Source organism: Rhinopithecus bieti, unplaced genomic scaffold (genome assembly GCF_001698545.2).
Source record: "Rhinopithecus bieti isolate Rb0 unplaced genomic scaffold, ASM169854v2 scaffold_1853, whole genome shotgun sequence".
NCBI classification, from domain to species: Eukaryota; Metazoa; Chordata; class Mammalia; order Primates; family Cercopithecidae; genus Rhinopithecus; species Rhinopithecus bieti.
The window spans coordinates 258,419-286,395 of record NW_016804151.1 but is presented as its reverse complement, the minus strand read 5'-3'; the positions used below and the strand labels follow the sequence as shown (position 1 = coordinate 286,395).

Genomic DNA, 27,977 nt, shown 5'->3' with positions numbered 1-27,977 from the left:
TTAAGCATTTTCAATCTTTATTATTTCAAGTTATTGTTTCAAATTGTATTACATACCATGTCCCTAGTATTTTATTTAAAATATCTTTATTTTTCTGTAAAGAACAAGTGTGCCATATTTAGCTTTAGATAGAAAAAATTAAGAAACTATCATAAAGAGAATAGTTAAAAGAAAGGCTAGTAAAGGGAGCCAATACAAGGACAGATTTTGGAAAAGGGTGGTGTCTTAGTCCATTTTGTGCTTCTATAACAGAATATCTGAGATTGGGTTATTTAAAATAAATAGAAATGTATTTGGCTTAGTTGTAGAGGCTAGGAAATTCAAGACCAAGGGGCCAGCATCTGATGAGGGGCTTCTTGCTGTGTCCACCCACCGCAAAGGAGAAGGCAGAAGGGAAAAAGAGTGTGTGGGGAAAAGAGGGAGCCAAACTTGCTTTTATAACCAACACACTCCTGAGATAATGGGATTGATCTTTTCATGAAGACAGAGACTTCACCTAATCACCTCATTAGGCCCCACCTCCCAATACTATTGCCAGTTTCAAACACATAACTTTGGGGGACATATTGAAACTATTGAAGGTGATAACCAGTTAACATTCTTTACAGGAGAACAAAAATTGTAAACTGCAGCTAGAGCATTAAGACTGAACAGAAGGAGAAATTTGTCCTTGAAGAATGGGAAATTTTGTGGGCTACTCTCTGAAAGCAGTTTTAATTTTTATTTTTTGAGAGATTTCAAACTAATGGTTTCTAGATTTAATGTACAAGGAATCTTCTGGGGGAACTTATGAAAACTGTGGATTTCAGCAGAGATGTCTATTCAGCAGATCTGAATTATTACTATATTTATATTCAGGAATCTTCACTTCTATAAGCTCCCTGAGTTATTGTGATGTAGGTGTTCTGTGGCTAACAATTTGGAACAAACTACTCTAGATGGTTTTCCTGGGATAGTTTGATGGTCAGGATATATGGAGGCAGAAGGATAGATGGATGAGTCTTCTTTAACCTTTGAGTCAACCTCAGAGGCAGGGTTCTCTATAAATAAACTGTTTACATTTTTCAAAGATACCAGAACATTTTGAAAGATTTCAAGAGATTTCTAAAAATTTTAGGGATATAAATTTAATAATATTTTCCTAGTGGAGCTATATTTCCTCAATGATTTAGCATTAACCTGACAAATGCTTTTCAATCTCTTCCCCTGTAGAAGTAGGAAAACAACCATAGCTATTAAATGGGTAGTGATAATGACGAAATAAGGCAAGTTATGCAAAACAGGACAATGCCTTACATATTATAAAGCAGCAATTGCCAAAGTCTTCCTGTAATGGTGAGAATGTAAGTATTTTAGCTTTGTGGGTCACATAGGTTCTGTTGCAACTACTCAACTCTACAAGTGTTGCTTGAAAGCAACCACATAAAATAAATGAATGAGTGTGGCTGTGTACTATTATAAAAATTTATTTACAAAACCAGATAGTGAGCTAGATTTGGCCCACAGGCAGTAGTAATTCACTGACCCTTGCTATAAAGGCTTGATAAATTTTATTAGTATTATTAATACAATGGCTTACAAAAAATCTTTAATACTTAACAAAGCAATATATTTTTTAACCAAGAACTAAGTATATACCTAATTTACAATTATTTTAAAACAAATTTGCTTATGGGAGCAATGAAGAAAAAAAATCTTGCTTGTAAATCCTGGTATAACTTAATTGAATTTTAAAGAAAAAGTTTTAACTACAGAGACTGACATTCCATTGTTCTAGGTCCCTGAGGGAGAAATCCAGGCCAAAATGAAGAACAATGTTCACAAAGGCTTGGTAGAAATAAGAGGAGAAATTTGTTGAAATCTTCAACATCTCTGACCTTTGTTCTCTCTTGGAAGGGTTTGGTTTGGACTCACGACAGAGCTCAGTTTACAAAGCACAGTTCATGGAAGGAGCAGCTGTAACAAATGTTCCATTAGGAGATGTTCGTCTATTACGTCTATTATGTTGCTCAATGTCTATTGACATTGAATTGCTTTTGTTTGTTTAGACTTCAATTCTAAAAAAAGTGTTTGTCTCTCCTAACAGACCAGTATACTTCCTTTTACCAAATGTTAGAGGTTACATATTGTTTATTTAGCTTTTTGCCTTGGTTATCTGTAAGACTGGAGTTAGATACAAGTGTCAATCAATATAATGCTTTGCATCTACTTGGGAGATACACTTTTTTTCCCTCAATTCTTATTTTTCCAAAATGTCAAAGGTTATCCTAAATGTTATTGCATAGGTATCTTTCATTGTAAATTCCTTCAGATGCTTTTAGATCTAGCTGAAATATAAATCAAAATTATAAATAAAAGTAATTTGGTCATATTTGGCAAAAAGAATGCTGTTTTCTATGTAAGGGGCCTCCCAAAGTAACAGATATATGAGTATAAATAAGATAAACTGTTGATAAATTCTTTATAAATAATGAAGTGTTTTGTAAATAAATATATTATAAGACAACATTATGATCTTTAGTTCTAGAGTTCAACAAACCTGGGTTCCAATTCCAGCTGCCTCACAATATCAGCTGCTCTGAATCTTAGTTTCATCATCTGTGAAATGACTATAATAGCTGTAACCATCTCACAGAATTGTTGTGAGAATTAAATGAAATAATACATATGATGCGCACATAGCATAATGTCTGGCCTATGATAAGCATTAAACATTTATATTTGTTAGGTAGCTATCATGACATTTTAATTTTAATTTTTCCAGAATTTCTGTCAAAATATAGGAAATGTGGCTATTTGCTTAGCTCTAAATATGAGGTCCTAAAAGTTCATCTGAGCAATTACTGATGTTTTCTAAATCTATCCTCTCACTTTTTTCTCTAGTAGTTTGAGTGATCCCCGACTGAGCAGATGAAACATGACCTAACATCTGAGAACTTTGTTACCAAGTAGGGTGGATAGAAGACCATCAAAAACATTGTTCGGGAGTTTTAAATATTTACCCACAATTTAAATTGTCTAATAATTTAAACCATGGGCTGCTTTTCATGCTGTGTAATTGTACTATTTTTCCATACAACTCCCGTGTATCAGGGCTGGCAGCACTATTTACCTGAGCTAGTCTTATTTTATTTTACTTTTTGGTAACTTTCGTGAACTGAGGGAAGCGTGGAATGGCAAAATTGCGTGACACAATTTGGTTTTGTACATAGACCCAATTCTGCTAATTCTCTACAATTTCCCCCTCACCTGTACTACTAACTCTAAAATATATTATTAGAACATGAATTTAATATTTTTTCTTCCAGTGTTTTTTTTCTTTAGGAGGTAGTGACTGACAAGATAATAAAGCCCAAAGTGTTATGCTCACTAGGACCACTGAAGTTGGCAGAAAAAGGCCACAACAACAGCAAGAAGGCCCAGGATTTTCAACAGAAAGGAAACTGGGAAATTAGATGAATCCTTCAGGACCCGAGTCTTTAGTGGCTTCAGTATCCTTTGTTTCTGGGTGAAGATGGCACTCCTGGCTCCTTCCCATTGCCCAGGCCCAGCCAGGCGATACTGATAGGAGTTGCAGGGTCCGAAATACAGTCTCACAGCCAGTTTAGGATCTTTGAACAAGAGAGAGCAGAAATCTGGCTTCGCACCTATCTCTAAGGCGAGCTCATCCAAGTAGTCAACATAATTGGTCTGCAACGTCTGGCTCTGGCTTTCTCCAAACCTTAGTGAAGAAAGTAAAAAGGGAATATTCACAAAATGTTCTCAGTTTTCTAGAATATTAGGCATTCAAAACTGCTAAAGGAATGAAGGAATGAGTGAATACATGAATGAGTTTTGAATGAATCTCTGGTGGAAAGTATGAGTTTATTGTTCCAGGAGGCTCATATCTCGGATTGAGAATAGGCCCTCAAAGAGCCATGAATTCATGGATGCTCTAGAAATGTGACAAGATGATCACCATTGTTTGGCATTTTTTAGGCAGTGGGAAATCTCCAGGCAAGTACATACTAGTCAGGATGGCGGCAGGGATTCACGAGATAATGCATATGAAAGCATAGCTTGGTGTCTTGCTCAGAGGAGATGCTTAATATTTGCTTGTTAAATTACTAAAGTACCTGGCAGTCTGGATGACATATAGTAGATAATCAATGTTAGGTAAAATTGAATTTGAACAAGAGAAAACTCCCTACACCTGATGTAATCCCCAAATCAACTTTCCAAGGGTACTCAATCACTGTTGAACCTCATTTTACCTCATCACAAAGTACAAATCCTTGAACCTTCATACCGACCCCTTCCTAATTTATTTTGATGGGGATTCTCCAACTAACTTTTCACAGCTATTCAAGCTACTATCACCACCACTGTCTCATCCCATTCCCTCTCTAACCACAGAGTGTAGGTGGCTTGAGAAGTTATGGAATCTGACATGGGCATCATATAGAACTGAAATGAAATTAAGCCAAGGAGAAGTGCTCTGATTTGGTACAATTCTTATCTTTAAGTATTTGGTTCTTAACCTAGTATGTATAAGAATCGCTTAGGAAAAGATAAAATGCAATTTTAGCCTCACACACAGAGTTTCTGATTCAATCATCTGGGCTCTAGCCCAGAAATTTGCATTTTATCAGGCAGTTAGGCGGTTCTTGTAAGTAGCTAGATCACTGTACTTCGAGAAACACTGCTTCATGTAAAGAATTAAAAAATATTCTTACAGGTCAATTCTTTTTTCATTCCTTTTGATAATGTCCATCATCATAGTTCTCTCTGAGGGCAGGCTACACAAGCCTAAGGAATAAAAGGTTGGTTTGAATAGTAAGTTTGAGTCAATATCATTACTTTATCTAGTTGTTGATTCTTAAAATTAAACTCTGGCCATTGAACCATGTCATACCAGTCAGGGCTTCTGTGCTGTTGAACTTCATGGGGTGCCACTCCCAAAGCACTCCATGTGATGCTGTCCAGGGAGCACAGTCTACAGCATGAACTACAAGATGGAGAGGGCCAAGAGAAGAGGCTGGAAAAGGGAAGCATGTCTGGGAACCTGGCAGCCATGACTAGCAGTTTGGCCTCTATCCTAAAGGTGACAGGAGGCTGTGGAAGTTTTCTGCATGAAGTGAGAAGATCAGATTTATTTTTTGGAAAGATCTGTCTGGCTGCAGAATTTAGGAAAATGGACTCCAGGGACGCAAGCCCATGGGGAGATCGGTAAAGAGGCTGTTGAAATAAACCTGGTGAGAGATGAGAGTCGGGCAGTAGAGATAGGGAAAGATCAATGCAGGAGTTATTATTGTGTGCTCATGATTACATTGCCTGCCCACAAATGTACCCTGAGCTTTGAATGTGTTGAAATATGGTGAAGTCCCCTTGCCTAGAGTCATCAGACATCTCATACTCAAGCAGTCCAGGCCTAAGTTCCTCACCGAAGCCCTCCTGTCCAGACTTGCATCATTTTCTGCACACCTCCTTTTATTTACAGCACTACTGTTTACCTGGTTTCCAATGCCGGAGATCTGTAAGCCCTCCTTGATTCCTCTCTATTTCTCTGACTTTCCCACACTGAACCAATCATAATGTCCTGCTGATTTTTCCCTTAATGCTTTCTCACACTTATGGCTTCCTTTCCACTTTGAATCTCTGCCCTGGCCCAGGATGCATCATATTTTAGCATAGGTTACTTCAGTAACTTTCTCTTTTATCTGTGAGGCTGTAGTCTTTCCCCACTTTCAAATCTATATTCCACACTACTGCTGAAACAATCTATCCAAAGTGTAAATCTGCTAATGCCTGTTCCTTGCTTATAACCCTCCATTGGTGCCCCGGGCTGAAGAACTTTCTAAAATGCATATTTCAGGTCCCTTGGCCAGTCTTACTTAATGAGGGTCCCTAAGGATCCATCAGATGATTTTCATGTGTAGCCATATTTGGGAAGAACTGATCTATAATTTATAATCTAAGCGCCATAGCACGTCTTACAAAATTCCTGTGTCCTGTCTCCTTCTCCAAGAGTAATCTCTTTTCTCTCTCTGCCTCATATGTCATGCTCTAGGAATGTCAAATATAATGTACCTTTCCATATGCATCATTGCCTGTATGCTTTTGTTCAGGCAATCCCCTTTTCTGCCCCTGAGAAATGCAGTTATCCAGGACGTTTTCCTTTATCATGTGCCCTCTCCTTTTTCTACCATGATAAGTGCCCTTTCTCTCCTTCCCTGAGCACTCCATATATTACTCAATCAAAGCATTTGTCATATTATGTTGAAATGGTCTGTTTAAATTTCTCTCAGTCCCACCAGTTCACAGCACAGGGCTAGGTATTCAGTAATACCTAGCTGAACAAAATTGAACCCTGGAGGCAGGGAGATAACACTGTTCTGAGGAGTATGAAGTGCTACACAGGCACTCAGAAATAAACCTTTTAATAATTTTATAACTTGTAGGGATTTGTGAAGTTGAGCTACTCAGGTATTAAGAGTTAAATTGATTTGCACATATGCTGAGGACGTTTTAAACACCATGTAGGTAAAGCCAGGAGACACAGATGCTTTTCTTAAACTTATCTCTCACGATTCAAAGGAAAGTTAACATGCTCTTAGCTTTATGCCAGTTGAAATTCTCTTGACAGTCTAATAGTTTAAAGGGATGATTGCAGGTATTTATTATTACCAAATTCCTGTATTTGTTATTCTTTGAATTCTCCAGTAACTTTTCAGAAAGCTAATCTTGTGAGAACAGCCAAGGTTGTCAAACTTTTCTTGGCAACCTTTTATCTCAGGCAACATTCTTATCATTATTGATAAACTTCACCAGATCTGAAACACTTAGCCACTCCCTTGCCCACACACTTACCTTTGAAAACTCTTGTCACCCAACGAGCTTGAAGTTCAGCAGTTGGGAAAATGGAACCTAGGGGCTGGATGAGACCAATGCATGCGAAGGTTGACTTCTCCAGGTGAGCGGGGAATATGTACTTATACAGTGAGACCATATTATTCTCTACTTTAACAAGTGAATCTTCAAGGAAGGGAAAAGAGAAACTATATCCTGTTGCAAAAATGATGACATCAATGTTCTCCTCCACTGTTCCATCCTCAAAAATGGCAGAAGTTTCTGTGAGCTCTTTCACTGTAGATTTCACCTTAATGGCTCCACAGAGTAGACGACTTGGGACATCATCATTTAGTACAGGTTCCTTCATAATGTATCTGAGACATACAGAAGAAAAACATTCTGAAGGATCATTTCCTGAGGAATCTTGAACCCTCTTGACATTTTTGGGGTATGGCTCTGAAAATAAAACAGCTTTTCAAATATCTGTAAAACTTGAACTTAACTGTGCCAGTCCTTATTTTCTGACTTAATTCTCATGTCACGAATACCTCCCATCAATAAATAAGGGAAAACATGTAGGCGACGTGAGTGAAAGAGATTTTAAAGAAGGAAGCATCCCCTAGGGCTTAGACAAAAATCCCTGAGTATTATGGTGGTTATTATGCCATCTCTGTTTTTAACCTTTGCCATGCTATCTAGCTTTTATTATTTTGCTGTTTTATTTAACTCCTATTTGATCATAAGTAAGAAATAAAAAATTTGCTAAATTTCCACTAATTTTGAAACCTATGAAGGGATTAATGTGAAAATTAATGTATAAAATTAGGTTTGGTGATATTTGTTAATCCCAAATATCCATGGAGTCTCTGTTAGTAATAACATGAATGTTGATGCAAAGTCTGCTTATTTTTTTTGTAGATTTGAGAACATTTTCTTTTTCTTTTTTTAATAGACAATATATGGCACTTATGTCAGATCTTAGAATACAGTAGTTACATGGCAGGCATTTGTTAAAAGATTCTAAAGCTCTTCTGTTTTTTAAGGGAAGAAACCTGTAACAACTAAAGCAAAAGAACCATTCATAACATTTGCTTGTGCTTAAATCACTGACGTATAACTGACATAAACAGAGATTTGTCTTTTAGCAAAGCAAAAGGAATGTGTTTCCAAGGTTGCTCATAGGAAGAACCTTCATGGTATAGGGTTAGCAAAGCATAAATTATTCGATGGAGAATTACATGTTTCCCACCACACCCCTCTGAAAGGCAGGTCATAGTCTCTTGAAACAGTTTTCTCCAATGTTAGATAACTCTGGGCATTAGAAAGTTCTCCCCTAGTTTTGCTTTCTGGAGCAGCTTGTAACACTTTTGTTTCATCTTCTTAAGTGTTTTTTAAAGGTATACAGAACAAATTTAGAATCCAAACTCCAGGACCTATAAGGTACTCATATTGTTAGATTGTAGTTTGAAATACCGCGTTAGCAATTTGAATCTTTGTTAAGGGAGACACCTTCAGACAACTTTGCTCACCAACGAGTATACCATTAAAGCAAAATAACTCTACTTGTTTTGAGGCTCAAGGCCATAATTTTCATGGTTGAACCACCGATTCATCTGTTGTTCTATCATCCATTTTACAACTGTTTGTGGCAGTACATTGCGGAGCATAGAACGAAACCGGGTGTGGAACACCGAGTCCCAAGGATAACCATCTTCAGAGACACGACTCACGACCCAGGTGCCATGCCTGGTGCTGATAAAAACCTGGCAAGCAAAAAGAAATGCAGTTTAAATTAGGGCATTGTCCCATTTAGGAGGAATCTACTATGAAGGTAATGTATCACATGTGTAGCCCCAGAATTTACAGAGATTCTGTTTTAAAGATGATTGACCTCAATGTAAAGTACCTCCTAAACGGGGGTACCCCATGGTATTTACACTGATATAGGAAGACTGTAACAAGGTCTTGAGAACTTCATGCAGACATGAGAAAGTCTTTGGGCTAATTCTGATGATGAAATCCACAAGACTTTCCCATGTTTACAGTTGTGGTTTGCTGCTCCTTAAGAGAAAGTTCCTCCCTCCTCTCATGTTTTCCACCCACCTACGTTTCTTCTATAGTGCAGGTAGAATGATTATAATCCTTGGAAACGTGTGATTATAGCCTAGTGACTACACAAGTATAAGTGTATGCATCTACATATCTCTGGATGGAGAATAACAAGGGAAATAATCTTCCTTCCATACTTAAAAGGCTTTATTATTGTGTGTGTGTGTGACAGGGTCTTGCTCTGTCACTCAGGCTGGACTGCAGTTGTGAAGTCATGGCTCATTGCAGTCTTGACCTCCTAGGCTCAAGTGATCCTCCCACCTCACCATCAAACATGACCACCACATCAAGCTAATTCAAACAATATTTTTGTAGAGATGGTCTCACTATGTTGCCCAGGTCAGTCTCAAATTTCTGGGCTTAAGCAATCCTCCTGCCTCAGCCTCCCAAAGTGCTGGGATTACAGGCATGAACCATAGTGCCTGTTATGTATTTTAAAAGTTAAAAACTCTGAACTTACACTGTGATTCTCTGTCTCTTAAAGTGCACATCTGAATCCTCTTTCAGATGTATTCTTTACCTTGTTTACTAAGATTTCTCGTTTCCAAAATGTACATTTAATGTCTTTTCAAATGTATATTTTGCTGTGTTCACTGTTACTCCCCCATTGTCCAAATGCATATTTGAACCGCTTCTTAAATTTTCACATACCACCCAATGAGTTTTGTTTAAGGCTATACTTGATAAACACATAAGATTCACTTGCAAGGTAACCAATTTACTTAAGAGAATTGGATACAGGCTGCTTGGGTACTGCTGTGGGTGAACTATTTCAATCTGTGTTGCCATAGCTGAATGATTTCAATCTCTGTGCCTCAGTTTCTCTCTCTGTAAAATGGGGGTATAAAAAGAATGCCTACCTCATGGCATTCTTGTGTAGATTAAATGAGGTGGTATATATAAAGTACTTGAAATATTGCCTGGCAAGTGATAAGTACTGCTAGCTGTTATTTTGTAAAGTTAGGCTGGAAGAGAGGAGTTTCATACAGTGCCTTATGTCTGGAGTGAACCAGAATTTGGAGACAAATTTTGTGGGGATGGGCCTTAAATTCCTAGCTTGTGAAGTAGCACCGACACCAAGCATTCCTGCATTGCTGGTCTGTGTGTGGTATATACCTATGTTCTGAATTTCTCCTGCCGTTGCCCTTAGGCTGACTTGGCAATACTTTGATTAGATATTAGATACAAAAATATTTCCATTAGTGTCTCTTTCCGTTACTTACTGTCCCCTCTTCTTCCTCAGGATCAAGTGGAATGCTCTGCCTGTTTGATTCACTCTTTTTCTGTTGTGACCCTCCCTACAGCAGGGGAGTCTAACCTGCCTTAGTGACACCAGCTGCAACAGCGAGAGAAACATGAGAATTTAGGCTCAGTCTGCTTTATCTGAGATTCATGCTTTAGGTCAAAGGCCAGAGATTTGGTTTTTGGTCAGAAGTATGTAAATGACTGATACGGTTTGGCTGTGCGCCCCCACCCAAATCTCGCCTTGAATTGTAATAATCTCCACGTGTAAAGGGCGGGACCAGGTGGAGGTAATTCAATCACGGGCGAGGTTTCCGCCATGCTGTTCTCCTAATAGGGAGTAAGTTCTCACGAGATCTGATGGTTTTATAAGGGGTTCCCCCTTCGCTCTCATTCTGGTTCCTGCCACCTTCGTAAAGAGGTGTATTTCATCGTGATTGTTAGTTTCCTGAGGCTTCCCCAGCCATGCCAAACTGTGAGTCAATTAAGTCTCTTTTCTTTATAAATTACCCAGTCTTGGGTATGTCTTCATAGCAGCGTGAGAATGGATTAATACAATGACGCAGCACCATCCCATATGATCTTGAGTGGTGCTTTTGGATTGTGGTAGAGAGTGCTGTATCCTTATAAGGGTGAATTTCTTTTAACAGAGCAGTGCACACTCAGAATTTTGGTGAGTTCAGGTGATAATTTCAAGTTATGCAGATGCATCTAGTTCTGTTCCTAGCATATATAGCTCCTGTAAAGTCTCTGGTTAGTCTTTTCACAGAAGGCTTGAGAGTATATTACTCTGTGTAAAAGGTTTTACGATAGTTATAGATTTATATTGTTACTCTAATAAATATTGAAGAGATTAGTGCAGATGAATGATTATAATCCTGGAAATGTATGATTATAACATATTTAGGAGGAATCTACTATGTAGGTGATGTATCACATGCATAGCCCCAGAATTTATTGAGACTTTATTATCACTGGTCTGACAACCTGTAGTAGTCTAGGATGTATCACATGCATAGCCCCAGAATTTATTGAGACTTTATTATCACTGGTCTGACAACCTGTAGTAGTCTAGGATGGATCTTCACTTGGCTGACTGCTACATCAGCTCCTCCCATACTGCCCCATTATACACTGTTAGGCTTTATGGGTGTTCCCAGCATGAAAGAGCCTAGAGCTGGTACTCTCACTTTCCAGCTCTGCTCCTCTCCAGGCTGTCACAGTTCCTGCCCCCTCACTTGTTCTTCACACTGAAGTGATAAGTGACAGAGGTTTATTCTCACAAAGTGAAGACTTACTGGGTCTAGTAAATCTCTTTCTGGTGTTAGTGACCTGCTCTGTTCCCAGGCTGGCACTAACACTGACTGATAGATGACTCTGACAGGGCCCAATGCAACCCCTTCATTAACCTGCTGGGCAGGCGTCATGTTTGCTTATAACTTTTGCCACTGGGTATCTAGAGTCCTGAAAGTGTAAGACTCAGAATGAAAATGATTTGTTGGTTGTGCAGAGGGCCATGGTAAGCCCTGGGTGGCCAGAGATACCAGGCTGAGGGAGCTAGTGTAAGAGTGATTGGGCATCTTGTTCAGGCCTTCTTGAGAGGGGATGCTTTGGGAGAGGGCCTTTAGCAATTTTTCTTTCTTTGCCTAGGTCTATCCTTGCAGAAGGAGTTTATTTTTTTGCTATTCCTTACCACCACTGTCAGCAGCAGCATCGTGTAATGTTTGACTTTTTGGCAGCTAAGCTGGTGTCATTCCTGAGCAGGTGCTAAGAGGACAGTGGTTAGAAGGCCTCAGGAAGCACCTAAATATCTATGATTTTAATTGAGACTTACTATCTATTTAATCTTTCTTTTCATAATATTTGGGTAACTGAAGATTACATTTCAAATATAATTCAAATATGCACTAAATTTCTAAAAGCCACTCTCCAGAATATGAACAGATTAACCTCTCATTAAATATCCAGGGAGAAACAAGGTGTCTTGGCTGGGTATGGTGGTGCATGCCTATAATCCCAGCACTTTGGGAGGCTGAGGTGGGCAGATTGCTTGAGTTCAGGAGTTTGAGTCCAGCCTGGGCAACATGGTGAGACCCTCATCTCTACAAATATATGAAAATTAGCTGGGTGTGGTGTGGCATGTGCCTGTAGTCCCAGCTACTCAGGAGGCTGAGATGAAAGGAAGCCTGGAGCCCAGGAGGTCAAGGCTGCAGTGAGCCATGTTGATGAAAGGCCTCTTTTTGGAAAATCATCTGGTCAAAAGTTCCCGTTTTAAAAATGGGGGAGCCATCGCCCAGAGAAGTGAAATGAATCACTCTAGGATACATGGCTGGTTAGTGACAGAGCTAGGAGATAAACTGGTTTCTTGACTTCCAGATTTTCTATGATGCCACAATGGGCTACCAACCAACTAGTTAATGAGGATTAGAGCCGTGATTATATGGCTGGGGTTCTCCAGTATAGCATCCCTACTTCCTCCCCTCTAGGTACATGGTAAGCAGAGAGCATCGCACCTGAGCAGCATTCTTACTCAGCTCAACAGCAATATCGGAGCCTGAGTTTCCCATTCCAATCACCAGGATGCGTTTTCCCTCAAATCCATCTGGATGCTTGTATTGGCGGCTATGGAAATATTGGCCTTTGAACCTCTCAATACCTTCAGGGGGAAGAAGAGAGAAGTCTGAACTCCAGAGCAACTATGTCAAGCTGATTTCAATAAAACTGCACTGTCAGCTTTTCCTTTCTGTAGTCAATTTGTTTTGCCTCTATAGGAGTAAAGCACATAAAGTTTAGGTACCAGACCAGGTGGGGCCTATAATCCCAGTGCTTTGGGAGGCCTAGGCAGGTTGATTGAGCTCAGGAGTTTGAGATTAGCCTTAGCAGCATAGTGAAACCCTGTCTCTACAAAAAAATACAAAAATTAACTGGGCATGGTGGCGCATGCCTGTGGTCCCAGCTACTCAGGTGACTCAGGTGGGAAGATTGCTTGAGCTTGGGAGGTAAAGAATGCAGTGACCCCTGATTGCATCACTGTACTCCAGTCTGGGTGACAGAGTGAGACTGTCTCAACACCAAAAAAAAACAAAAAAAACCAAAACAGGACCAAAGGGGTTGATTTTGATTTCGGAGGCTCTGATAGAGACAAACAAATGGTCATGAATACAGCAGGACCAGATACTGTCTTTTGGCTTCCCATTATACTATTTTGGACCATATAATGACACTTGACACTTTAATATCGCATATTAGGCAGGGTGTGGTGGCTCAAGCCTGTAATCCTAGCACTTTGGTAGGCCAAGGTGGGCAGATCAACTGAGGTCAGGAGTTTGAAACCAGCCTGGCCAACATGATGAAATTGTCTCTAGTAAAACTACAAAAATTAGCTAGGGGTGGTCATGTACTTGTAATCCCAGCTACTTGGGAGGCTGAGGCAGGAGAATCGCTTGAATCTGGGAGATGGAAGTTGTGGAGATTGCAGTGAGCCGAGATTGTGCCACTGCACTCCAGTCTGGGTGATAGAGTAAGACTTCATCTCAAAAAAAAAAAAAAAAAAAAACACTTATCAGATACTCTTAAATATTTCTTAAGCACATTATGAAGTGCTATTATAATTGTGTAATAGTTAGAAAACAATTTAGCAATCTTATTTTCCAAAAGTAAACAAAAACTAAAACTAAAAACCAGGAACATAGGAGTTGGTTTCTATATTGTATAAGTCAGTGACTTGCTAGTGGTTAATCACAGACAAGCTTCTCTGTGTCCTTTCCTAGTTACTATTACACTTCCCACAAACATACGACTTTATAAAGGATTTGCCATTGACGGTGGGGTTGCTTGAAAGAATGAGATTATTGGTTCTCAAAGCGTGGTCACATGGCCAGCAATATCAGCATTGCCTGGTGTTAGAAATGCAAATTCTCAGCCTCATGCCAGACCTACTGTCTTAGTTTGTCTTCTATTTTTAACAAAATATCTGAAACTGAATATTTTATAGTGGAAGGAAATTATTTTGGCACACAATTATGGAGGCTGAGAAGTCAAGGTTGAACGGCTGCATCTGCTGAGAGCCTTCTTGCTGGTTTGGACTCTGAAGAGTCCCAAGGCAGCACAGGGCATTGCATGGTGAGGGAGCCAAGCATGCTAACATGCTAGCTCAGGTCTCTATTCCTCTTCTTATAAAGCCAGCAATTCCACTCCTGTGATAACCCAATAATCCATTAACCCATTTATCCACAAATGGCTTAACCCATTCATGAGGGCAGAGCTCTTATGACTCAATCACCTCTTAAAGGCCCCATCTCTTCATACTGTCCCATTGGGGATTAACCTCAATATGAGTTTTGGACAGGACATTCAAGCCATAGCACCTATTAAATCAGAAATATGGAGGGTGGGGCATAGCAGTTTGTGCTTTGAAAAGCCCTCCAGGTGACTCTATTTGGGAACAATTGCTTTAGATGGGCAGGTCTTAATCCTGACTATATATTAAAATCACCTGAGCAAATTTTCATTGCTCTAACACTACATAGTGTTTGAATCTTTGGGGGCGGGGGGTAGGTCCCCAGGCCATCGGATTTAGAAGCTCCCCAGGTGATTCTAATATGAAGCCTGGCCTATGAACCACTATATTACCTATTTTCCTGAGGGCCTTGGGAAAGAAGTGTGTTCTCTGAGGAAAGACTTGGGTGGACCAGAACAGGTGGATGCAGGGTTCTATTCTTGCACTTCTCCCCCATCACTAACTTGCAGAAGCATTTCTTTCAAGGAGTGCTCCCCTTGTGTGTGAGAATGGACCTGTGGAAAAGGCTCGGTGTTTGACAGGGTAGAAAAAGGCCAATGCAGGCACATGACTAGAAGGGCCTCTCCAACAGAGAACCAGTTTGATGTGCATTCTCTAAAATTCTGCTGAGGACTTAGTGACTTCCAAGGAAGTTGGCTCTGAGATCTATGTGTGATGAAGACTCAGAGGCCGATAGAAACAAAGATGCTGTTTGGTGTCTTTCATCTTTTTAGCTCTATCTCAATCTTTTTGAGCCAAGTTGTGCCTAGTTGCAGCAATGAATCCTGCCTGTCAATCTAAACTACATATAAAGTACCTGTAAACCTACTCCAAAAAGCTGGGAATCCCTGCGGGTCTCACCTGGAAATGACTTCAGTGGGATATGAGGTAGAAAGTGGTGGCCACTGCAAACCATAATTGCATCAAAGACAGCACTCTGCTCCTTGCCGTTGCTCTGAGTAACAACCTTCCATTGGCCAGAGGATGAGAAATCTGGACATTTTCTCACACTAAGGACAGTTGTCTTGAAGAAACAGAGAAGACATCATTGAGAATTACTCCAGGATAACATGGGCCAAGTGTGTCCTTCTCATCACTGCTTCATGCAAGAGGCCTGACTCAGCAGTGGGGCCAGTCTATTAAGGGTGTTGAATACTGAGTAAGGACTTGAGAGAGAAAAGAAAAACAAGTTCTTATGAAAACTGTCAGAATCCAGATGGAGTCACTAACGTTAAGAAACCCGACAAATAGAACTGGGAAAGGCCAGAAAGAGCGGGTTCTCATGGTGTGTGCCTGGTAACAAAAAAGACTACAAAAACCACCACCTTGCAGAAAGATCATCATAATCTTACACAAAAATGACTTCTACAAGACCATCTGCTCAGTAACTGTCTAATCTCTGACTGGCATCACCCTTGTTATTGCTCTTTATATTATTTATATAATTATTTCAAAGCAATTATGTAATTGTATTTTCCCCCCATTTAAAAACCTTTGTCTTCCTTTAACTCGCTGAATATACACATAGTTTACCATGGTATGTACATTCTCATTACAATGCTCTATTACCAAATAAGTTTCTTTTAAAGAACTTCTGTTTGTTATTTGATAGTCTGAACAAGGAAATAAACCAATAATTCAAGTGATCATGCAATAGGCATATGTCAGGAACGTTTTATGTAGCCACCTCTTTGTGGACTTTGTATTAGAGAAGATATTTCATGAAAAACACTTTGCAGAGTGCCTGACACATGGTCAGCATTCCACAGAATGATAGTTTTTAACATTTACTATTTTTAAAACAGCACATCATGTGAGCAAGACAGTTCGTGATCTCATTTGAATAAAATGATTTATTGGTTCATTGATTTTTTAAAATGTAGCTCACTGGAGGTCTGTTAATTTTTAAAATTGTACATAAATGTTTCATATCTGCTGGATTAAGAAACAATGTCAAGTGGAAGCAAAGTTTATAATGCTAGAGGAATTGCATGCTTCTCATTTGCAAGTATTTTAGTCTTTTATATATTTCAGATCTTCAGATATTTTCAAAATGCTGTGTTGGTAATTTTAAGCTGTCTCAATTTAAAATATATATGGAATATTAGTAGAAATCTTGTGAAAGGGCTTTAAATATCTGGGTAATTTTCAGACGAGAGAAAAGATTTCAGATTGTAGTTCAAAGTAGTATATTAACTGAAGTGCTGCAGATCCTTGCTATTCAAAATGTGACTTGAGGACCAGGATCTTCAGTATCACTTGTGAGCTTGTCAGAAGTGCAGAATTTCAGAACTTACCCCATACCTATTAAATTAGAACCTACATTTTTAACAAGATCTCCAGGTGATTCATGTCCACATTAAAGTTTGAGAAGCACTGGGTAGATTACATTGACAATCATAAGCAACAGGGCTTGTTACAGTTTGCCTGCTTCTCGAGTTGAGCCCTAACACCTATGACTTGCACCAACTCAGAGATCAATAAAAAACTAGTCTTCCCAACCCCTCTCACTCTCCGAGAAACAAAAGCAGCAGTAACACCATAGTCAAGAGAAATGACTCCCTTGCAACTCTAACATGATCTTTAAAAGAATGGAATAGAAGTTATATATCATAAGAGGGCAATATGTTTGTTAAGTAGATTGATAGTTAAGTGTACAAAGCTACAAAACCTTCTGGTATACATAATCTGTTATTCACAAGTTAGATCTAGGAATTGGGGGAAAACTACATTAGGTAGAACTAGACGTTTTAATGGAATTTATAAATACAAATTTTCATCAAAATTTACTAAGTTGATATTATATAAACCTAGTATTAGAATTACTAAAAATGAGATGTATTAAAAAAATAAGCCTCACTAACAGTTATTTATCCAGAAATGTTACTTACTTTGAGACAGGATCTCTCACTGTGGCCTAGGCTGGAGTGCAGTGGCACAATCACCACTTATTGCAGCCCTGACCTCCCAGGCTCAAGTGATCCTCCTTTCTCAGTCTCTCGAGTAGCTGGGACCACAGGTGGGTATTAACATGCCTGGATAATCTTTTAAAAATGTTTTTGGAGACAGATTTTCACCGTATTGCCCAGGTTGGTCTCAAATTCCTGGGTTCAAGTGATCCTCCTGCCTCAGCCTCCCAAAGTGCTGGGATTACAAACATGAATCATCACACCTGGCCAGGAAATGTGATTTATATTTTATTTTCTAAGCATAGTAGCTATTTCTCAAAGTATAGACTATTGATAAAAATTCAGCATGCTTAATGAAAATATTGTTTTTTGTTGATTGTTTCTGAGGAAGCACAGGAAAAGCTAACTCCAAGTGTATTTCAAAATGATCTGGCCATCTTTAGGTTGCAAGAGATTGCATTCAGAAAAAAATGATAAGTAAAAATACTTTCCACAGCCTTCTAGTATGGACAGAGAGCAAGGAGTTTATTTAATACACGTCTAAGAAATCCCATTTCTATGAAGAAGCTAAGAAAACAAAACAGCAATTTAATTTTGGTATATGTCCTTTCAAGGCAAATGAAGCTAGGCATACTCAATGGTAACAGATATTAGTTTAAATGAATTTTTCAGGCCGGGTGCAGTGGCTCACACCTGTAATCCCAGCACTTGGGAGGCTGAGGCAGGTGAATCACTTGAGGTCAGGAGTTCGAGACCAGCCTGGCCCAAATGGTGAAACCTCATCTCTACCAAAAATACAAAAATGAACTAGGTATGGTGATGTGTGCCTGTAGTCCTAGCTACTACGGAGGCTGAGGCAGGAGAATCGCTTGAGCCTGGAAGACAGAGGTTACAGTGAGCCGAGATTATGCCACTGCACTCCAGCCTGGGCAACAGAGTGAGACTCTGTCTCAGAAAAAAAAAAAGAAAATGTTTTGACATCAATATCATTCAAACCTTTAACAGATGATTTTCCTCTTCAATAAATGTATATAATCTATAATATCAAGGGTAATAACACTACTTTTTGGGTTTTATATCAGGTTGTTATATTTCAACAAACACTTAGAATGGAATACTTTATTCATAATCACTTTCATTATCAGAGTAACTTTTCTATTTAAATAGCTGAACTAATGTAGAGAAACCCATTTCCCCAAAAATACAATACCTGGAACTGAATATATTTTAACAGATCAAATTTTTTGGCAAAAATCCTGAAATATTCCAGAAGTTTAGAATTATGCAGGAAGTTTGGAAAATCTTCAGGCATTGGAAAGTCACTGAAACAGGACATTTCTTTGCTGGTGTTGGTAATGACAGATTGATAGATGCTTGCTCGGCCATCTTCCACCTTCTCCTGAAGGATCAAATAAAATAGTGATAATTACACATTCAATTTTTTTGTTTGTTTTTTACTCTTCCTACATCTAACCCCGGGTGATACAATTGTCTTTGGTTGCTGTGGTGTGGTGACAATGTTTAGGTGATGAGTGCAGTCTATGTGTTCCATCAATCATTCTGTGATGACACCAGTTTATTGCCTGCCTGTAACGCTCACTGTGAGGGGTAGGGGTGATGTGGCAATGGTGAGGCTGGGGTCAGGGACAATTATTTTGGCACATTGCAAGATATTAGCATCCTGGGTCTCTACCTATTTAATGTCAGTCTTTGTGACAACCAGCTTGCTTCCTAAATTCCCCTTGGGGAGGCTGTATACAGCTACTAGCTCTTTAGAAACCAGTAAAGCCTGGGACACTGGGCAGAGAACATAATAGAGAATTTCAGTATTCTAAAATGAGTACTTTTGGAGAAAGGGAGTTTGCACATTTTGACACATTTTGATTTGAATCCCTTTACACAAATCAATCATTGTCAAGTGATAAAGGTGAGTAGCACTGATATCTTATTTTTTTTTGGAGACGTCGATCGGTCACCCAGGCTGGAGTGCAGTGGCGCGATCTTGGCTCACTGCAAGCTCTGCCTCCCAGGTTCACGCCATTCTCCTGCCTCAGCTTCCTGAGTAGCTGGGACTACAGGCGCCTGCCACCACGCCCGTCTAATTTTTTTTTTTCGTATTTTTTAGTAGAGATGGAGTTTCACCACGTTAGCCAGAATGGTCTCGATCTCCTGACCGCGTGATCCGCCCGCCTCAGCCTCCCAAAGTGCTAGGATTACAGGTACCACCGTGCCTGGTTCATTTTTGTATTTTTGGTAAAGACAGGGTTTCTTTACCTTTTGGTTTCTTTACCACATCCATTTTGGCCAGGCCAGTCTCGAACTCCTGACCTCAAGTGATCTACCTACCTCGGCCTCCCAAAGTGCTGGGATTACAGGCGTGAGCCACCATGCCCAGCTCCTCTCTATTTTTTTCATTCATTCATTCATTCATCATTTATTTTGTTTACTCATGCCTACTCTAGGACATTTTTCATGAGTAGTGTGTTTATGCTGGTCTAGAATCAAGATTTTATTTATTTATTTTGAGACAGGGTCTCATTCTAGTTGCCCAAGCTGGAGTGCAAGGTCACAATCTCAGCTCACTGCAGCCTCAACGTCCTGGGCTCAGGTATGCACCACCACACCCTGCACCTGGCCAGAATCAAGATTTAAATGGTAACTTTGTTATAATTTCAAGTAACTTGGTAAAAGCTAATCAGGTTAAGGTATGCTAACTTTCTAGGTTGTTAGAATTTAGTATGGCATTATTATTAACTATACATATTAATATCCAAAGAGTTTGCACTAGAATGCAAGGGGGTTTCTGTCTCATATACAAGGATATAATGATCTGAACTCTGTATAAACAAATAACGGTAGAGTGTTTTTATTTTCACACACTGGCTTCAAATTGCATAATACTGAAGTCAAACTGATGTGTAAACTATTTCTAGATGTTTCAGTATGATTGAATATAATATCATTGGCAAGACAATGAGTTTCTTAAATTCTCAAAATGGGAAATATTTTATGAAGCAAAAAAGACTATTTTTCTCAAGACCAGATAATCTTTTTTTTTTTTTTTTTTTAGACAGGGTCTCACTCTGTGGCCCAAGCTGGAATGCAGTGGCATGATCATGGCTTACAGCAGCATCAACCTCCTGGGCTTAAGTGATCTTCCCACCTCAACCTCCCAGGCAGCTGGGACCACAGGGATGTGCCACTACATGGGCTAATTTTTTTTTTTTTTTGTAGAGATGAGGTCTTAACTATGTTGCCCAGGCAGGTCTAAACTCCTGAGCTCAAGCAATCCACCCACCTCGACCCCCAAAAGTGCTGGGATTACAGGCATGAGCCACTGCGCCCAGCCCCAAGACCAAATAATTTTATGAGTAGTATAGAGTCGAGATAAATAGGAGGGTTCTGGAGTCAGACTGACTGGGTTGATGTCCTAATTCTGCCACCTTTAATGGCTTCGTGACCATGAGCAAGTTACATAGGTCAGTTTCCTCATTTTCCTCTATAAAACGGGGCTCACTAATAACTTAAACATGCAACAATTGTTCCAAGGCTTTAATGAGAGTGAATAAAGTACTTAGCAGAATGCCAGGCTCGAAATACTTAAGAATATTGATCTCTTTTCTATTATTGGCCACTAGAGTTAAATTTACTAAGCCAGCCACAGTTTTGAATCAGTTAAACTAAGACAGTTATACTGCAGCCAAAATGCTAGTTTTTAAAAAAGCCAATAATTTGGCTTAAAAATGTGGTTGGCTCCTCTATCAGGTCAATTTTAAGGGAATTTTGAGTGATGAGAAGAACTGATTTGATGTCTGAGGCCCTACGGTAATCTTAGGGCCAGGGCAAAACTTTGGGAGGTTTCATTTTGTGTAGTCTGTGAGCAAACAATAATGACCTCACAATTCTTTTTCTGAAGATCAAGTGATAATCCTTTCTTTCTTTTTTTTTTTTGAGACAGGATTTTACTCTTGTTGCCTAGGCTGGAGTGCAATGGCATGATCTCGGTTTACCGCAACCTCCCTCTCCTGGGTTCAAGTGACTCTCTTGCCTCAGTCTCCTGAGTAGCTTGGATTACAGGTATGCACCACCATGCCCAGCTAATTTTGTATTTTTAGTAGAGGCAGGGTTTCTCCATGTTGGTCAGGCGGGTCTGGAACTCCCGACCTCAGGTGATCTGCCCCCGTCAGCCTCCCAAAGTGCTGGGATTACAGGCATGAGCCACTGCGCCCTGGCCAAGTGATAAACTTTTATTGTTGGGTTAATTGGTAAATAGCAGCTAAAAAAATCCCCTTGTCTTTATATGTGCTTCTTTCTACATTTAGTTTGCTAAAGTAGGTGTCTGTGTATTTAGAGAAATCTGGGTAAAATTGGCCTAGTTTTCCTAGTTATGAAGAGATGATTAACATTGATTTAATAGACAAGTATGTATCAAATACTTATCCTGACCAGGGCCTGGGCTTGGAGTTAGGGATAAGATGCTAACAGTACAAACGTAGTTTATATCTTTATGGAGCTTATTGTTATATTGAATTAAAATGCACTTGAACTTTGGAGACGTGAAAGTGGAGACAGAGGGTTTATTGTCAATCAAGAGGAGGACAGAGACACAGTTTTCAAAACTGATAAATTTAACTCACATATTAAGTACTCGTACTGCCTAGATAATATATTTAAGCATAAATATAGATAGTCTGAATTTCCTTATGTATAGAATTTGCCATATTTTTTAACATAAATGATCATATAATAAAGAATTCTTCTAATATAGAATTTTCAGAATGTCAGAAAACTCTAGCAAACCAAGTTAATTTAGATAGCACTTATTTAGAATTTATGATCTTTTGATCACGATCTGAATTGAAGTTTATGTTTGACTTCATGACAATAAAAAGGTTGTAAACTGAGTTTAAAGAAGATCATAAGGGTAATATTTAATCTACTCAAGGGAGCAAATTTATAAAGCAGAAACAGATTCACTTATTGTAAATGTGAATTACAAAAACTTACAAATTAAACTTTTTGTTTGTGAAACATCATTATATTGACCCTTACCAATCAATAATTTTGCTTTAATGGGTAGTTATCATAAGCAGTTAGAAGTAATAAAATGCTTTTCTTTAAAAATATTCTGGCCGGGCGCGGTGGCTCAAGCCTGTAATCCCAGCACTTTGGGAGGCCGAGACGGGCGGATCACGAGGTCAGGAGATAGAGACCATCCTGGCTAACCTGGTGAAACCCCGTCTCTACTAAAAATACAAAAAAACTAGCCGGGTGTGGTGGCGGGCGCCTGTAGTCCCAGCTACTCGGGAGGCTGAGGCAGGAGAATGGCATGAATGAACCCGGGAGGCGGAGCTTGCAGTGAGCTGAGATCCAGCCACTGCACTCCAGCCCGGGCGACAGAGCGAGACTCCGTCTCAAAAAAATAAAAAAATAAAAAAATAAATCAAAAATAAATAAATAAAAATATTCTGTGATTCTGTCATTTCACTCTTTCGGATGGACCTTACGTCTATGTGCTCCATTACCTTAATTGAATATGATTGAAACTCTTCTTACTTCCTTGTCCTACAGTTAGAGGTAAAATTGCAATTCTCAAATGCCAGTCAGTGGGCCAGTTGCATTAGAAGATGGGTCCAGATGTGTGGTGGCACAAGGCTGTAATCCCAGCTACTCAGGAGGCTGAGGTAGGAGAATGCTTGAAGCCGGGGAGTGGAGGTTGCAGTGGGCAGAGATTGCACCAGTGTCCTCCAGACTGGGCGACAGAGTGAGACTCCATCTCAAAAAAAAAAAAAAAAAAAAAAGGCCCAGATTCCGTATTTTAGAAGTGCTCCCTAGCTGCTTCTGCACAATGAACTTTGTGAACCACATCTCTGTTAGAGTATTGCTATCTTCTGTCATCTTTCATTAGGCTGGTGTCCCCCTTGATCACTGGCCTTGATCACTGATAGAGACCCCTAATTAAGCTCCCTGGCTCAGGTATTTTCCACCTTTTTTTCTGCTGCTTTCAGGGTAAAGGGTATACACTCATTGACAATCTGTTTGGAATGTTGGATCTTGGGGGAACCATATTTTAAGAGAGAAAATGATATTTCAGATTGAACTTAGAGGAAGAAAATCAAGATTGAGATGTCTAGAGAGTATTACATGAAAATTAAAATAACTAAACATATACATCTGGAAAAGGAGGAGATCCAAATATTAAAAGAAAACCCACAGGAAAAAAAAAAAAACTATACATGGTAACTCCCACGTGACTACAAGGTATTAGGAACAATAAAGGAAACAGCGAAGGTTAGTGACTGAAAGATGATCATGTTTTCCTCTATCAATACTTCAGCAAGGTTATTAAGTGTGAGAGCTCCAAAATTGTAAACCCTCATTTTTTTTCCCACCACCTATGTTCCCCTGAGCACATTCTTTATCTAAAAACTGTTTCTTCTTAATATGTAAACAAAGGTAATCATAATACGTACTTCCTAGCAGTATTGCGAAGAAAAGAAGGTGATGCTTGCCAAGTGCTTCCCATTGCTAGAAACAGAGCTAAAAATATATGCTAATTACCTACATGTCCCATGGTCCATATGTGCCACTAGGGGGTGCGGGAGAGTTTGGAAGAATTCTGTATTGTCTGGGTTGGGCATAGGACGATTCTTAAATTTACTTATTTGTTAATTTATCACCACCAAATATGTTAAGTAATCTCAGAAGGATTTGTGTAAATATAAAAATTAATAACCCATTTTAAACATTGCTTCTGGATGGTAGAGTAGTGAAGAGGCAAAGTTTCCCAGGGAAGAGCGTGGGGCTCCCAGCAACCTTCCTGAAACTCGGTCACCTGGTAACCAAAACCCTCACATAGCCCTCCTGCAGGCAGCCTGTGAAATTTTGCTTATTTTATGTTTCACTCTGAAGGGAGACTCTTTGACTTCGTTGAGTGGAGACAATAGTTTATATTCCTCTATTGAATATAGTTTTAAGAGGAATTTGAAATGTGATACTGTTACAAGTTCCACAGTTATATACTTAAACTTTAATATTCAATAAAGCCTAATTATTCAGGTTTTAATCCAGTTTTTCTAGTGAATAGGAAGATATCTCTAATCTGAAATTTTAGATACTGGCAATAGGATAGTTGGAGAAATATTTTACTGAAGAAAATACCTTCCTAGAATTCATCAAATCATATTGTTGGCAGACTCTTCAAGCTAACTCTCATCTCTTTTGCTGACAATAAGTCCGTGGGATGTGAGCTTGCAAGGATTTTGGTATACTGGGGGAGGGAGGTTGTGGAACCAATCTCCTGCATATACCAAGGAACAACTGTAATTTCTACATTTCTTGTTTAGGTTAAGAATCTACCGGCTGGGCGCGGTGGCTCATGCCTGTAATCCCAGCACTTTGGGAGGCTGAGGTGGGAGGATCACAAGGTCAGGAGATCGAGACCATCCTGGCTAACATGGTGAAACCCCGTCTCTACTAAAATTACAAAAAATAGCCAGGCGTGGTGGCAGGCGCCTGTAATCCCAGCTACTCAGAGGCTGAGGCAGGAGAATGGTGTGAACCCGGGAGGCGGAGTCTGCAGTGAGCTGAGATTCAGTCACTGCACTCCAGCCTGGGCCACAGAGGGAGACTCCATCTAAAAAAAAAAAAACTCCCAGCTGAAGTCTACATGTGAACCTAGAGTGGACAAAAATATCTTTGGTTAAGACAGGAATGACCAGCACATATCACCATCCCAGGAAAAGCTAAAATGATGTTAGTCACCAGGTTTTAATAAGAAATGAATGTGATTTAAGCTGTTTTCCTTTTTGCAAAGCTACCTGTCTTACAGAAGAATACATTTCTCCCTTCTCCATCATTAACTCTGAGTGTGTTTAGATAGTAGAATGATCAGATTTTTAAATTAGGTGTTTGTGTAACAATTACCAAACTTGTCTTACAGGATTCATTTGAGATTTATTAAAACTCCCAGAAGATTTTGATTCAGTAGGTCTGGGATGGGGTTGGGGAATTTGTATAATAATCAGGCAACACAGGTGATTACGATCAGGCTAATTGGGAAGCTGCTTCATACTCTGTCAGTGATGCCTCTAGTGAGCAATGTAGAGAACCAAATGGGCACAGGTGAGCCTTGACCACCACCANTTTTTTTTTTTTTTTTTTTTTTTTTTTTTTGGTGGCAGGTTTGTTTAACCAAAGGAATCAATATCTTTAAGAAACTCTGCATGGCTGGGAATGGTAGCCTGGGCGACAGAGTAGGACCCTGTCTCAAAAAATATTAAAAAGAAAAACCCTCTAGGTGTGGCTTATGGTCATATGTAGTTGAGAAGTCTAATGTTGAATGTTAAAAAAGATCCCTGTTGGCATGAGATTAAATTTGAACTGACAAAGCACGTGCAGGTCCTGGGTCACCTTGCCATCCTCCTAACTAATCAGCCTGCAATGAGAGCCCTTTGTATGGTCTCTGCTGATATGAGTTTGATTTTCATGTAGTCAAACCTTTTGCTCCCATCTGGAATATTCTTATGTGTTTTAATATCTCAGAGATACCTGATTACATAATTAAACTTTTGAACGTAAACTTTTGTTTAATCTTTTACATATGTGTTTTAAGATCTTAAAACACATGTGTTTTAATATCTCAGAGATACCTGATTACATAATTCTAAAGTCATTGCTTTTGGGTTCTGAACGTAAACTTTTTGTTTAATGGTTGTAAGTCAGGGTTTATCTGTTTAGAAGTCACAGAGGCCCTGGTTTGAAGGCCAGTTCCTCCAGTTGTGTGGCCCTGGCCATCTCACTTAACCTCCCTCACTTTCAGTTTGCTCATCTATAAAATATATAGTTATTGTTAGTAGCTAACATTTATTGAATTCTATTATGAGTCCCAAACTTATCTGAGTTCTTTATATGAATTATCTCCCTTAATCTTCAAAATAGCACTATGAGATAATCACACTTTCCTGTTATATCCATTTATAATTGAGTAAACTGAAACACAGGATGTAAATAACTTGCTCAAGATCTCACAGTTAGAAGGTGGTAAGCTACTACCTATTGAGAGGTTGTGGGAAGGAATAATTATAAATCCTTATAGCTGTCTGTCTATGCAACTTTCTAATTTTTATACAAATTGTGAAGGACAGCGATGTGGGTTGACTGTGTCCCCATCCAAATCTCATCGTGAATTGTAGTTCCCACAGTCCCCACATGTCATGGGAAGGACCCGGTGGGAGGTAATTGAATCAAGGGGGCAGCTACCCTCATGCTGTTCTCACGACAGTGAGTGTGTTCTAATGAGATCTGATGGTTTCATAAGGGGCTTTTCCCCCTTTGCTCAGCACCTCTCTCTCCCATTGCTATGACTGTAAGTTTCCTGAGTTCCTCCCCAGCCATGTGGAACTATGAGTCAATTAAACCTGTTTCCTTTATAAATCACCCAGTCTCAGTATTTCTTCATAGCAACGTGAGAATGGACTAATACATACAAATAGCATTATCAATATTTGGTTTGATTAATAGAATACATTTAATTAGTAAAACATATTTAACAAAGAGTTTCACAGCAGTTATACTAGAATGTCATTGATAAAGCTCAGTAAACAAACATGGTTCATTTGTCAGAGAAAAATAGTAATGATAAGAGCATGTTCTCTAAAGAAGCATTTGGTTATAATTGAAGCAGAAGTGATATCTTGAAGAATCCTTGTTACTTCTATTTTTGTAAAATGTTCTCTAATATTAGTGTATTACAGAATGACAAAAGTATGGGCTGTAAGACAATTGCTGAATCCAAAAGAAGACATATTTTACATGCCTGGGTCAGCTACCTAGGTTGGGTTAGTATTGACCAGGGGAGAGGTGCCAGCCTATGACTTCACTTCCATTATGGCCACGTCAATAAATAGAAATAAAATCTGATCAAAGTTGTTTAATAACTTCTCAATATGGCCCATGAGTAACTATGATTCACCCTGAAATAACACAACCTGTTCAAGACCCAAGAAAATCTCACTTACTTTGAACCTCCACACTCCTCCAATATCTTCAGTTCTCTCAAAGCAAGTGGGCTCAAGTCCCTCATCCACACAGCACTTCAGAGAAATCAGGCCACTGACCCCAGCTCCGATCACAGCTACCTTCTTTGCCATCAGTTCCTGTCAAGGAGTTGATCAATCGACATTACTTAACTGGGACAACGGGTAAGAGAATCCTTATGATGTAGTCAGGTAGTTGGCTTTAAACATTGTAGCAGTGGTAATTTAATAAGTAGCACTATTGAAGAAAGAGCCAGTCAAAAATCCTCTCTTCTTGCCTTTGAGAAAAGCTGAGTTGTCTTATGGACTTTGTTGCACACCTTGCTTACATCTAGCTTTAACATTTAAAAGCGACCCATTCAACAAAGCCAGTCTATGCAGTAACATACTAGGTATGTGAGCCAAATTTCCACCTAGAGTTCCAAGCTTTTCCTTTTCAGCTGCTTTCCCCAGCAATCAACCTTACCTTTGTTTTTGCCTTTTGGCACCGTCTCTTGACAGAATAGTTTTCTCCCTTGGTTGTGTGCTGGGAGGCAGTTGGAAGTGTTTTTAAGAGTAGGAGGTGGCTGT

The 27,977-nt window shown here is 39.3% G+C and overlaps 1 protein-coding gene across 2 annotated transcripts; it reads right to left on the bottom strand.

Annotated features, from left to right (window-relative positions):
* Positions 1 to 1,450: 1,450 nt before the first annotated feature.
* FMO2 (flavin containing dimethylaniline monoxygenase 2) lies at positions 1,451 to 27,977 on the bottom strand. 2 transcript variants are annotated; one of them, XM_017866885.1, is made up of 9 exons: positions 27,874 to 27,977; positions 27,390 to 27,527; positions 18,581 to 18,769; positions 15,323 to 15,485; positions 12,696 to 12,838; positions 8,395 to 8,594; positions 6,850 to 7,205; positions 4,716 to 4,788; positions 1,451 to 3,721 (listed from the first exon to the last, which is right to left on the bottom strand). In XM_017866885.1, exons 2-9 carry the CDS (start codon positions 27,519 to 27,521, stop codon positions 3,370 to 3,372), a joined length of 1,608 nt encoding a protein of 535 aa, XP_017722374.1. In that variant the 5' UTR covers positions 27,522 to 27,527; positions 27,874 to 27,977; the 3' UTR covers positions 1,451 to 3,369. The 2 variants fall into 2 exon arrangements, with proteins under 2 accessions (XP_017722374.1, XP_017722375.1); XM_017866886.1 differs by lacking the exons at positions 12,696 to 12,838; positions 15,323 to 15,485 and having other exon boundaries at positions 3,320 to 3,721; positions 27,874 to 27,976.